Here is a 14,483-nt window from a genome sequence, read left to right as displayed (position 1 = left end):
CGTCACCACTGTGATCTGCTTTCACTTTACGGCGGCACTCAGTCTGAGCGGGAAGCAGACTGCGAGGGACCCTGACGGACACCGGAATGTGAGTATGTACTGTTTTTTTTTTTTTTACTTTTACGATGGTAACCAGGGTAAACATCGGGTTACTAAGCGCGGCCCTGCGCTTAGTAACCCGGTGTTTACCCTGGTTACCCGGGGCCCTCGGCATCGTTGGTCGCTGGAGAGCGGTCTGTGTGACAGCTCCCCAGCGACCACACAACGACTTTCCAACGATCACGACCAGGTCATATCGCTGGTCGTGATCGTTGGAAAGTTGCAGAGTGTGACAGTACCCATAGTCCACATGTTGTTGACTTTTTCTGCTATCGAAGTGATGCAAATTTACCCCACGCAATCCTTTTCTCACAACACGGTGAGCACGCTGCACATTTTACATTTTAATTACCATTAATAATGTATATTTTGCCTGATACAGTAGAGTAAGTTTATATATAGTTATTGAAGACTTCTTTGGCTTTCAAACTACCTATCTAACTTAAATTTGTCTCTTTCATTATCAGCATTTTTCTGGTGCCACCATAGCCCCTAAAAACTTTATTTGGGTAGCCAAAAAAGGGAAAAAAAAAATTTATTTATTTATTTATTTTTTTTTTTTTAATTGGCTTGGGTCATATGCAAATCACTATTCTAAACTCAGTCAAGTGATTTGGGTTGATTATAGATGAATATGAAAATGAGCCTGATTTTATAAGAGGATCCACATACGCTGGGGTTTTGTCTTGGTACTGCATAAAATTTTGAGGATATGGCTACATGGCGACATGATGACACATTAGCAATTCTCAAAAAAAAAGTTTCAAAACAAAAGTTACGATTAAAAATGTATCTACTCCAGAATGGTATCAATAAAACGTCAGCTCGTCAACCAAAAAATAAGCCTTCACACTGCCCCTACGACCCAAAAATGAAAATGCTACTTGTTTCGGAATGTTTTTGTTTTTTTAATGTTCACCACTTAAATAATAATAATAATAAAAAAAAACTCTACATTTTTATTGTTCAAAGATCTATTGATTCAAATTTTAAATAAAATAAACTTTGTTCGTGGGGAAAACCTCTGTAAATAAATAATACAAATGAATATAAAAACTTTTGTTATATATATATATATTTTGAAAAAAATTGCATATTATGCCACTTCTTCACCTCCTCCTGCTTCTTATACTCACCATCCACTTTGAAAATAACTGCTCAAATCCTATTGTTATCCTGTGTGGAAAGGAGAGGGGGAAGGATAAGTAAGGAGCTCTCTGCACAGCGAAAGGCAGAACCAGGCAGACACAGTCAGATGGAACTGCAGATTCAAGCAACGATTCATAGCTACGCTGCTCGGTACTGCTAAATAATGTCTTTTATTTTGCTTGCTGCTTCTATAATGCCAAAAAGCAGAGCATAAATCCCTTGTGTCCTTGCACGGTATATAGGAAACAACATAGCAGTTAGTCTTCAACCACCATCTCGGAAAGAACTGATAATTAGAGATGGGGTCTGCAGAGGGTGAAAAATGCAGTATACAAGTCGAATATTGGCCAAAAATAGTGTTATTCCTCTTGTGTACAAACATGAATGAATATACCGTACTGAAAATATATATGAAATTAGAGGTATACTTTAAATTCTGTAATAAAGTATTTGCCTATTCCAGTTCTGTGAAGATTTGGATGCCCCCGTCACTTACTGCAAAGATGGGCCAAAATATGCAGCAGCCCATCTTTAGCCTTCTGATCTCTGGCCACTGCATTAAGCAGCAGAGGTATCCGGCTTTAAAAATAACGGTGATACAGGTATGGGAACAGAACAGAGCCTACTACATAGATATAGATATAAACATACTGATGATATAGTCATTAAACTACATTAAATCAAGAAGTGCCTTCATGTTATTTATATAAAAGTTAACCTTTATTCAGATACATTAAAAATACACATATAAAACTTAATATAGTGCCTCAAACCAAAAACAAATAATCACAAGAGGTCAGCTGAAACATACACATATAAATACCTAAGGAGAAACAAATGGGACTACAACTTTTTTTTTCTTTCCACTAAAGAGGTGTAGGGTACTGGCTATAATTTTCAAGATTACATTCACATCATATCCTCACCCATAATTTCAATATCATACGAGGATATCCCCTGTAAAATAACGCTTACTGCATGTCTTGGGGGACACTCACTTGGCAACGGGATAAACGCACTCCGGCATGATTTTCTTACAAAAACAGTCTATTAGGTTTATTTCCACTTTAGCATAAACCGCAACCTCTGGAACTTGGTAGTATGCAACAGCCTGACCACAGTCCCTCACTGACCCCCGTCAGCATAACATGGATCCCTTTCCGTTACCTGTTGGTACCGGCCACATAGGTTCCCGGATGTCTCTTATCCTCAGAGGTATCCCATAGAGTAAACACACTAGGATGTTGTTTGGTGCACCTGGGTCCGGGTTGCGGGTAACTATGAGAGATGGGCGGGTCTGGCTACCCACATATATCTCACCTGTGGGTGTGGTTACAGCCTGCATAATGGAGGCTGTTGTTTGGCACATGGTTTGTGTCTGGGGAGGGAAAAGCCCTCCTGTGTGTGTGTGTGACTCCAGAGCGAGCTTGCATGCTGGACATTGCCCAGCCTGTGTGCCCACAGGCCTGAGGGAGCAGAACCTGACTAAGGACGTTTTGTTTTGCCAGCTCTAAAGGCAGTTTACCTTTTGTTGTTGTTTATGGACAAATAAACCCACACGGACATTTTAAAGAAACGTACCTCCTGTCTTCTTCCTGCCACACCTGAGTGAGTACGATCTGTACAATTGGTGTTAGACTGCAGGCATTGGTCCAAGAGGTACCTGGGAGGAGTACAGCAGGTGATTGCTGTGGATCGGCGGGTCCACGAACTCCGGGCGGCTTGCTGTGGATCGGTGGGTCCACGAACACCGGGCGGCTTGCTGTGGATTGGCGGGTCCATGAAATCTGCAAAGCGGAGCCGTACACAGAGGTGCCGAGCCGTACAGAGCCTCGCAGAGCAGTGCGGAGCCTCACTGTGCAGAGCCTTACAGAGCAGTGTGGAGCCTCACTGTGAGGAACTGTTGTAGTAGATAGATTGCTGTGCACAGGCGGTGAGGGGACCGTAGGGAGTCCATGGCGTGCACCCCAAGGAGGGATGATATCTCGAAAGGAGGTGGAATCCCAGAAGGGGCGGTGACACAAACAAGGATGGTTGCCCAAAATGGGGTGGAGTCCCAAAAGGGGGTGGTTACCAAAATAGGGGTGGTGGCCCAAAAAGGGGTGGCAGCAAATGTGCCGAGGGACTGTTGCCGGGAGCATTGTTCGAACAACGCTTTTCTGGTATCCTGTATCAGTTGTACATCTGACAAGATGTTACAGAGGTGTTCTGTGGAAGTCAAAGGAGAAAGTGTGTCTGGACTTCTAGATTCAGGAAGGCCGGTGACCCTGCTGAGCACCACACTCCCTGTCTATCTGATCCCCGGAAGGAAGGTGGACTTCCACTGCATCCACGGTGTCCCTAGGGATTATCCGGTGTCTAGGATAATCATTGAGACACTCACAATTATTACCAGCCATGACGTCCCTGTAGTCCTGGACTTGCCCTAACCGATTGTAATAGGCTGGGGCTTTAAATGGTTTTGGGACTTGTGGGAGGAAAGAGGAATGTCTATTTGAGGGGAGCCAGAATGACCCTATGGGAGCCCCACTGCAGCAGCCTGATTTTGATAGACGGGTTTACATCCAAAGGCAACCAAGAAGGGTCTCTAGTTAGGTAAGAGAAGATGCCAAGCCCCACGGCTTTAGGTAGAGGGGGTAGGTATGTAAGGAGGCTAATGGCCGCGTAATCAATGGGAGGTATGTGTCACAGGGCTGGCTGCTCCCTGTGATGTAACCCAGAGTATTTTCCTTTAGTGCACGTAAGCACTTGGATGTTGTTTGGTGCACCTGGGTCCAGGTTGCGTGTATCTATGAGAGAGAGATGGGCGGGTCTGGCTACCCACATACCTCCCAAAGCCCTCCTGTGTGTGTGGCTCCAGACAAGAGAGCGGTCTTCAGCACTCGGCGCTGGGGAACATTGCTAACAGTACTGCTGCTTCCCTGGTTCCGTGTCACACTGGTGAAGCACGGATGTCATCCATGTGTCATCAGTGTGCACGTGTGTGGGACGTTTTGCAGCCTGTGCTGCTGTTAAAAAAAAAAAACCTGACATGTCAGTAGCATATTTTGCGTCCATGGGAACACACTGACGTGCACAGTGTCTCCAGTATGTGCAAGTGTCTCTGTGTGTAAGGCTACTTTCACACTAGCGTCGTGCACTGCACGTCGCAATGCGTCGTTGTGGAGAAAAAACACATCCTGCAAAGTTGTCTGCAGGATACGTTTTTTCCCCATAGACTAACATTACCGACGCATTGCGACGCAGTGCCACACGTCGCAACCGTCGTGCGACAGTTGCGTCGTGTTTTGGCGCACCGCCGCCACAAAAAAAGTTACATGTAACTTTTTTTGTGCGTCGGGACCGCCATTTTCGACCGCGCATGCGCGGTCGAAACTCCACCCCCTCCTCCTCGGACCTTACAATGAAGCAGCGGAAGCGTCTTTTGACTGCTTCCGCTGCCAACATCGGGCATTTTCTTCACAGTATGCGTCGGTACGTCGGGCCGACGCAGCGTGACGGCCCCGTACCGACGCTAGTGTGAAAGCAGCCTAATTGTTTCAGTACGTGTGAAAACTGTCACCACACTTATCAAACATACTGATGTGTGAAAAAGTACTTATAGATTTAGTAAATGTGCAGTAGAAATACAGTGCAATATTGCACATTAGACTATTACCTACATTCACATCTTACAAACATACATTCAATTCAAAATGCGCACACATATATACATATTGTGATGCAGCGATGGGAACCATATACGAGAGTCGTTACGTGTCCCCCAGGATGTGTCTGGAAACATTATGAACCCGCTGGAGAGTGTTGTAATCACAACCACAGCTGTGGTTAAAACACGAAATAAAAGTAAGTGTGGACTGGGTCAAATTAAGTCAGATTTAGAAAAACCTGATACGGGCTTTTATTTTTGGAAAGATCTGTGGGAAGGTAGTGGGACAAATCTTTCCATCCAGTTCGGGTTTTGCAAGTGGCCCATGGCCACAAATCACATTTATGCCTGCAGGTAAGGCTTGTCACTGTTGGTTTGTGCCTGGTTGTGTGAGGTTGAACACAGACCAGTGCCAGAGACTTGGCCAAAGCCATTACCGCGCCCGAGAGTCCTACGGTGATACAGGTGCCTGAGACTTGGGCACAGCCATTACTGCACCCCGAGATTCCTACGGTGATGCAAGTGCCAGAGACATGGGTAAAGCCATTACTGCACCCAAGATTTCTACAGTGATGCAAGTGCCAGAGACTTGGCCAAAGCCATTACTGCCCCCTAGATTCCTACTGTGGTGTAGGTGCCAGAGACTTGGCCAAAGCCATTACCGCACTCGTGATTCCTACGGTGATACAGGTGCCAGAGACTTGGCCAAAGCCGTTACTGCACCCGAGATTCCTACGGTGATGCAAGTGCCAGAGACTTGGGTAAAGCCATTACTGCACCCTGGATTTCTACAGTGATGCAAGTGCCAGAGACTTGGCCAAAGCCATTACTGCCCCCTAGATTCCTACTGTGGTGTAGGTGCCAGAGACTTGGCCAAAGCCATTACCGCACCCTAGATTCCTACTGTGGTGTAGGTGCCAGAGACTTGGGCACAGCCATTACTGACCCCAAGATTCCTACGGTGATGCAAGTGCCAGACACTTGGGTAAAGCCATTGCTGCACCCGAGATTTCTACAGTGATGCAGGCGCCCACAGCATCAAACTTGATAGGGACGTTCACTGTGAACCGAATGATAAAGCTTTGAGTTTATTTTATACATTGACAATTAAAGCCCTTTATGTTGAACTTACTTGGGTCACTGCCTCGTTATCATGCTGCTGTGAAAGCCGCTGCCTTATAATACAAACATGTACACACATATATATGTACAGATATACAGAAACCTACATATATATTGTAAATATACAGACAGACACATACAGAAGCATAGGTGTATACAGTAAATATACACACACACACACACACACACACACACACACACACACACACACACACACACACACACACACACACTCGTACAGAGATATATACACATACAGATATATATGTATGTATTATATATACATACATACATTTATGCCCATCAGCCCGCCTCTGACTGCAGATATGCCAATATATACACTATGCAGTCAGTTTCTGACTCCACAGGACTGATTGCTGCACACAATAAACCTATTTCAACTGATTGTTTCTAAAACTTTTTCAGTGCGAAGAATAATTTATTTTGTGAATATTCTGTTGGAGGAAAAGATTATTAAAGATAATTAATCCTTTTTCCTTAAATGTATGTAAATACAGGTTTGCAGATAAAAAGCAGTAAAGATACTTAATAACCCTTGTCCCATCACACTTCATCTCCCACGGAGCTGAAATTGTTCTCTGCTGGATGCCAGCTGCTTATGTTAATTATTGCATGCTACTACAAATGACTTGTGCTACAGCACAGCAATTGGCTTAATTCTATGCTTTAGTGACTTCCAAACTAAAGCAGCGGAACAAGACTATAACTCAGAATGTCTGTCACACAAGTCAGTTAATGCTGCAAACGGATCAGATTTCTTTTTTTTTTTTAGGCTTTGTTTTGGCCCCAATGTCCAGACCTCACACTGGGAGTATAAATAGTATGGTTTAGCCTGAAGCATTTAGACAGTGGCTCTAATTTCTGCTTGATTCCCACGCATAGTGCACTCCAATAAGTCTATGGATTATGTATGATCATTGGTATGGTGTACAGAAAAAAAATCTTTGATTGTAGAGTCTCTCAACTCAGAGAATCAGGCCACTTATGCAAATGACGCTCTGATCAAACTCTGATCAAAGTTTGATCAGAGTGTCGGCATAGTGTGATCTGATTCTCTTTGATGAGAGAATTGGAGCACACTGAGGAGAAGATGGAGACCAAAATTTCTCCATTGTGTCAGTGTGTAGAAGTCTGACTGCATTCAGATGCCATCCGAGTGCAGTCAAAGCAACTCATAGACTTGCATGGCCAAGTGCAATCCAAATATTGGGTCAAACTCTAACATGTTGCGATTTTGAATTGGCCATGTGCGCAGCTCCCTAAACTAACATTTGCCTGACTGTGATCCGATGTTTTATTGCATTCCACTCTGACCCATAATACGGTGGTGTGAGCCCTTATAATGCAAAATGTAATCCTATGTGAGACACGGTTTGGTACTGTTTAATGTGATCCTCAAAGGCTCGTTTGAGGAAAAAGCATTTAGCAATGGCTGAAGATATGAACACATCTGTCAGGAGCTGATGATCTGGTTTGTAGTGTCAACCCTGCAGCGTCCGGCTGTTACAGCATAGTGGATGGGATTTCAAGAAATCTCATATTGACTATGTGTCCGCAGACGCCTGCGGCTTACCCGCGTTTCTTCAGACCGCAGCATGTCCATTTTTTTTGCGGAGACTTGCTAAAGAAATTTCACCCATAGAATGTATTAATCCGCACGGTTCAATGAACACATTCGGAGTTACCTGCGTTCAATAGACTGCAGCGCTTTGGACGCAGCGAACATGCACAAAGCGCTGCCACTTCCGGATCATGTGCACCTGGCCTAAGACTCTGTGGATGGGTCACAAATGCTGCAGTGCCAGTCACAGTCATGTGAATAATGAGTTCCTGTGTTTGTACGGCTTCTTGGTGTGTGGTCCAGAACCAATTGAACACCCTATCCTAAGGCCCCCATGGTTTAGGGTGCATTTACACTGGCTGAATATGATGAACAATTGTTCCAAGACTTGCCTGGTTCCTGATAATTGACCTCCGTAAATCGACTGCCAATCACTTCAAGAGCAAGAAATCCGCTCTTTCATTGGGTGACATTATTGTTAAGCATTCTGTAAACTGGACATGTGCTGCTGAGAAAAAATGATGGCCTATGTACACAGAACGATCGATCACTGGTTTCTCTGTGTCCATGGGAAGTCTTAACAGGCTGTTAAATGACCACCAGTCATCACACAAGTATTCACCTTCATATATTGGGCACCAGCGACAAGTGCAAACCCACCAAAACGCACAGAAATTTAAGATCAGATAGATGAGCTTCCTGTTTAAAGACACAGATATATTGTTAGGATTGAACTAATTTTAGTCCACACATCTGCTCTAAACATCTGTCCTAAAAGTCTGAAAATAAAGCCTTTTTATTCCATATAATGGATTTTTCTTTCAGAGCCGTAGATGTTAATACACTACAATCATTCTGATTGGCGGACAAATCAGTCTCTTGAGACAGTAAACCAGATTTAAACTAGATAAAATGGCCAGTTATACATACCAACCTAGACTGAAACGAGACTGTCTGGATAGAAATTGGTCACCTATCTATATATGTAGAAGCATCCTACACAGAATGAATTTGTGCATTATTTATTTTTTTACTTAGTTATATGTCACCACTAATTCCACAACGCTTTACATACACTATCAGCACTTTCCCCATTGGGGCTCACAATCTAGATTCCCTATCAGTATGTCTTTGCATATAATAGTTTATCAGCAGCACATGTTCTGTTTGCACTGGACAATGTGCTGCTGAAAACGATGATTTTTAAGCCAGCACAAATTATTTTGCTCTGTCATCTGATGTTTGGCACCATATCCCTAGGAAAGCTTATTCTTCAATTATAGGCCTTCAAAATTTGCCGGAAAAGAGCAGCTCAATATTCTCAATGTATTCTGGCCCAAGGAGGGGGGTCCTATGATATCCCAGTTTGCACTATGCCATACTGCTTTGTGGAGGAGTTTGTGTTTTCTACATCCAGAGTGCGCTAGAGGAAAATTTGACACATTTTTTTGATTAGATGGAAAAGTAATATACACTTTATATTGATTTGTGATTTCATTTATACCAGTTTCTTCAAAAATACCAGTTTATACAAAGTCTATTGGGCAGCAGGAGGTCTCACCCACATGTGAGAAAAGTGAATTGAGGCATAAAAACATAAAATGTAAAGGCATTTGCGCAAGATTTGGGGTGCTGATATTCTGGCATAAAGTCTATGTTACGTTCCCCTCTAGGGGTATTCAGGACAGGTTTGTGGCGCCTTATTGTCAGAGTTCTGGAATCAGATCTGTCCATATCGATATGTTTTGTTCCTTCATTATGGCATGTAGACAGCATTCATACAACCTTTTGGTCCAAATGTGGTCTGTGAAAACACTGACCCCAAACAGACCGCACTAGAACCAATGTTGTCCAATTAGGCTGTTCATATCATTATTTTTCCACAGACCGAATCTGCACTTAAAGAAAAATGGTTACAGTATGCACTAGCTTCTTCCGTATGTCAGATGAAACTCGCCCGTTTAGGTTTGAGTGCAGAAAAAAAAATATTCAGATCCTATACGGATCAACTGCATTGCATTAAAACAAACATATTGTCCATTCTTTAACATAGGAAACCGTATTTGGTCTTGTGAAATTTGATAACTGCTGATGCAGAAAAATGGACGCCATGGGTGAAAAATGTGACGCAGCAGATTCGAAACTGCGTCACATCTGTAAGGAACAAATAAGCAACTTATGCATGAGATTTCAGAAGCCTCATTCACTTTGATAGGACAAGTCAAATGCTGCATGTGAATATGCATTTAGTATGAGGCCTGTCTCGAAGACCCTACAGATGAATAATGACTTTGGTTCCCGAGGGCTGAGCTAGGCGTCCATGAAGGAGCTTGATGGATACAGCATATTGTCTACAGCATATTGGATCCCTCAGCCTCCGCAGCCGTACCCCATTGTACAGCCAGCACTACATTGCCTGCAGTATATAACCTCTTTAATAACCCGCGTGTAGCGCTCGCTCCTGCTGATGTATGCTGTGACTTCTGGAATTGAATGCTTAAGCTATTAAATCTGTGGCTTTCCTGTCAGATCCTTCGCTGTGTCTTATACCTGCCTGGCACACTGCGTCCCTTCACTTTCTCCCTTGTCACAAAGCACATCACTACTGTACGTTTCCTTTTTTCTATTTTTCAGACAGATCTTAGAAGCATCGGGAAGAAGTTTCTCCCCAGCGACATAAATGGAGGAAAAGTAGAGAAGGTAACGAGCAGTCCAGCTTTTTCTTCATTCTCTTTTTCCTAACCTCATTGTCACGGCGGTGTGTTACATGTGGGAAGCTGAATCCTCTTCTATTCCCCCCCTTCCTAGGATGGAGACACTTTTTATATGAGGTCATTTCTCGGGGGAGTTTAGAAGAGGAATTGTGTTAGAATTGCGTGCCACCGCTATTGACCTCTTGTGTGTCGCCAGAGCAGCAGCTTTGGCTGGGACTGATTATGTTCCCCCTGCATGGCTCGTCTGTGCGCGGGACTGATGGAAGATGCACACCAGTGTTTTATTAATGCTTCTGAGAGGATTTAGTTTGTGAGGTAAATCAGAGCTGACTGGCGGTGAGAGGTTTCGGTGCGCTGTGCGTTGCCAGCTGTTTCTATTTGTTTGTCAGCTGGGGCTGCAGGGTTTGACTGGATTCGTAACAAGTGAGCCACCTTCAATAATTAGGAGAGGGGCAGCCGGGGGTCCGCAGGCCGGCCATACGCCCTATGTAAAGACCGTCTTAAAAATAAGTCTGCTAATGTAACAGATGCACCATTCATTAGCAGCACTGTGTGGGCCCAGGAAATCCAAATGCTGAAAAGCTTGTTTTCTATTTTCACATCTCCTTTTTTTGTGGCTTCTGAGCGCCAGCTAGTTGTGTTATCTTACGGGGGTACGATGCCGCCTCCTCATGAGCAGCACTCCATTTCTTTATTGTAACAGATTTGCTTATTATAATCACAGTATTCCGTTTGCTCGCCAAGTCAGAAAAGCGTTTTAATAAAACTATAGCCCCATGCAAGTAAAATGCACGATCGCCATTTTACAGCAGGAGAGCGGCTCTTTATTATACATGTATAGTGCATTGCCGGACGTCAGAAAACACTGTTACCTATAGGGGCTTTCTCCAGTGAGCGGTACGGAGGTCACAATATTAATAAAACATAACTTATTATTTTATATAAAATCAAATTTCCTATGCAGCAAGCTATTCCCTGGCATACAAAGCAGGTGAACACATGGCAAGTTTAGAAATAATTGCTAAAAGCGAATCGTGCAGAGCTATGAACGTGTGAGGGGCTCAAAGTGCCGTCAGTCCTATGTTCTTGTGCTGTTCTCATACATAGTTTTCTGGTTAATTTTGTTACCAAGTTTATAGTTTTGTTCACTCTTGGGTTGAGGATTCTATTCATATAGTGGTCACAATGGTCTCCTTCATTATTTAGAACAAAAAAAAGCCACACACTTTTTCTTCTGGAGGTGAGGAGTGCTGGTGACCTTACATCGACTGGCGCTTGCTTGGACTCATGCTAGGAAGAGTGCTTCCTTACAGTCACATCACTGCCAACCTCTAAATAGGATTCTGTCACCTGGTTTTTGCTACCCCATCTAAGAGCAGCATAATGTAGGGGCAGAGACCCTGATTCCAGTGACTTATCAGTTACTGAGCTTCTTGCTGTAGATTTAATAAAATTGCTGTTTTCTTTGCTGCAGATCTACCGGAGAGACCCTGATTCCAATGATGTATCAGTTACTGAGCTGCTTGCTGTAGATTTGATAAAATTGCTGTTTTCTCTGCTGCAGATCTATCAGTTCTCTGACTTTTGAGCCGTTTATAACCCCACCCACACCACTGATTGACAGCTTTTTGCCCATGTACAGTGTACTCAGAAAGCTGCCAGTCAGTAGAGGGGGCAGGATTATACAGAGCTCATGAAGATGGAGGACTACATGGCAGCAGGTTTACTAGTCCTCTAGTGATAATCTCCTGCTGATAAAACAATGATTTTATTAGAACTACACTGATCAGCCCAGTAAGTAACATCTCACTGTAATCGGGGTCAATGCCCCTACTTTATCCTTTTCTCAGATTACATAGCAAAAACTTGTAGAGAAAAGAGGAGTGCACTGACAAAAGTTGATCCAGGTGGTAAGTATAAAAAAACTTTCAATTTCTTGCAAGGCACTTCATAGTAGAACCTGTTCCTTCCTAAAGGCATAGTAGAAAAGAATCCCCTCCTCCCTTATAAAGGGGTTGGAGGTGACGTTTAAAACACAAGTTATCATTTAACAGCTCATTTAAATTAGGAGCAAATGATTGAATATAAAAATGAGGAAGAAAAAAATCAATAAACATGCATATAGACATAATTAATAAACATTTTTTTAACCCTCCATGGCAAAAAATTGGTGACAAAATTCCTATAAGGGTACGCTCAACTCTGTGTATAAAATTGGCAATTTCAATGTGAGAATAAATCGCATTGCACGATCTACAATGTTAACAATTAGGCAGTGTTCATCTGCAAGTTTTTCCTCAACTGGAATTGGGGTGCTGTAAAAATCGCAGCATGCTGCGTATGGCCGTGTAAAACTGCCGAGACTCACTAATGAAAGTCTGTGGGTGCAAGAAAAAATTTGACATCCGATTTTTACACAACCATCTCATAGGAAACCCTACGTTTCATCAGCCGAGTACAGTAAATTCACAGTGTGAACCGTCAGAATAAAATAGATAAATTGATAGAATCGATAGATAGAAAAATGTCAGTGAGATGTATAATTAGTGCAGTTCATGTGTAGTTTACTGTACATATATTTATAAACAAATCAGAGAAAAAAATGGCGTGGAGGTCTCCCTTATTTTTAATATCCAGCTGAGGGAAAGCAGATAGCTGAAGGCTGGTGTTCTAATACTGGGAAGAGGCCAATATCTATGAAGCTTCCCAGGCTAATAATATCAGCTCACAGCTGTCTGCGTAGCCTTTGCTAATTATTAAAAAGGGGGACCCCGCCAAAAAAAAGACATTGGGTTCTCCATATTTTTAATAACAGCAAAGGCTTAGCAGAAAACTTTGTGCTGATATTAATAACCTGGAAGGGGCCATGGATATTATAATAACACCAACACTTAAATGCCCCAGAAATGACACATCCATTAGATGCACCAATTCTGGCACTTAGCGTTGGCTGTTCCTGCTTGCCCTGCTGTGTTGAAAAATGAAAAATCTATCCCACGACGATCCCCAACTCAGCTACATCCACATGGAGTGTTGAGTGGTGACATGAGTAATCGCTCAGCATGCCAACCGAAACACACTGACAATAGCTTGTGAATCCAGCTGCGGCGACGAGGGCTGATGTCACTAAGGTTATCGCAGTTCATAACCAATGAACTGTGGTAACATTGCTGACGTCACTCCTGGCAGCGTGAGAAATTTCACCCGACTACACATGTCACCAAAAGGACTTTTCTCTGTGTGTGTTTATTTCTTTTGACTATGGAGTTAGTTATGGAGGTGTCTGATAGAGACCTCTCATCACTAACTCCTGGGTTTGCATTACATTACACAGCTGACATCAATCCTAAAACCATTACCCCACTTGCGAACACACCAGGCCAAGCTGGAAGAGCCAAGGCTAAAAGCCAGAATTGGTGCATCTAATGGATGTGCCATTTCTGGGGGCGGCTGAATTCTGGTGTTATTAGTCTGGGATGGTGCCAATATCCATGACCCCTTCCCGGGCTATTAATATCTGCCCACAGCTCTCTGCTTAGCCTTTGCTGGGTATTAAAAATTGTGGGGTGGGCACGTCATTTTGTTCTTGTTTTGAATCCCCACTTTTTGATAACCAGTAAAGGCTAACTAGAAAGCTGTGAGCTGATATTAATAGCCTGAGAAGCTTCATGTTTATGCCCCCTTCCCAGACTATTAAGACCAGCTCTCAGATGTCTGCTTTCCCTCATCTGGTTAATAAAAATAAGGGGGGCCCACGTCATTTTTTTTTTCAATCATTTATTAGCTAAATACATGTACAGACAACTACGCATGCATAGCACTGCTATATCTCACTGACATATTTCTTAGTATCATCTATCGATCTATATCTGTATATAAGATAGTTTTATTAGTTGCAAAACTATATTGAAATGACAAAGAGGATTACTCTATGTTAAAGCTGATGTTAAAAACGAATAGCCTAACCTTGTCGTACTGATTCTAGGTGAGAAAAAATGCATGACACTCTTCTGACACTCTCCAACTTTTCTGGCTGAGAATCCCAGCTACTTTATATACTCGGATGTGTGTACCCTAAGCGCATGTGCGGATGATCCAGAAGTAACAGTGCATGTTTGCTGCGTCCAAAGTGCTGCCGTCTATTGAACACAGTTGAATCCTCATGTGA

At 43.0% G+C, this 14,483-nt stretch overlaps 1 protein-coding gene across 1 annotated transcript in view; it reads left to right on the top strand.

Moving 5' to 3' along the window:
• The window catches only part of TDRD3 (tudor domain containing 3), a 414,934-nt gene that overhangs the window by 106,425 nt on the left and 294,026 nt on the right, over positions 1-14,483 (top strand). Inside the window, exon 3 of the mRNA XM_077297273.1 lies at positions 10,236-10,301. Coding sequence (XP_077153388.1) covers positions 10,236-10,301 — 66 coding nt within the window. The remainder of the gene's footprint in view (positions 1-10,235; positions 10,302-14,483) is intronic.

This window comes from Ranitomeya variabilis, chromosome 3, assembly GCF_051348905.1.
Source record: "Ranitomeya variabilis isolate aRanVar5 chromosome 3, aRanVar5.hap1, whole genome shotgun sequence".
NCBI classification, from domain to species: Eukaryota; Metazoa; Chordata; class Amphibia; order Anura; family Dendrobatidae; genus Ranitomeya; species Ranitomeya variabilis.
The sequence above is the reverse complement of the archived record's forward strand: the minus strand, read 5'-3'. Positions and strand labels throughout refer to the sequence as shown.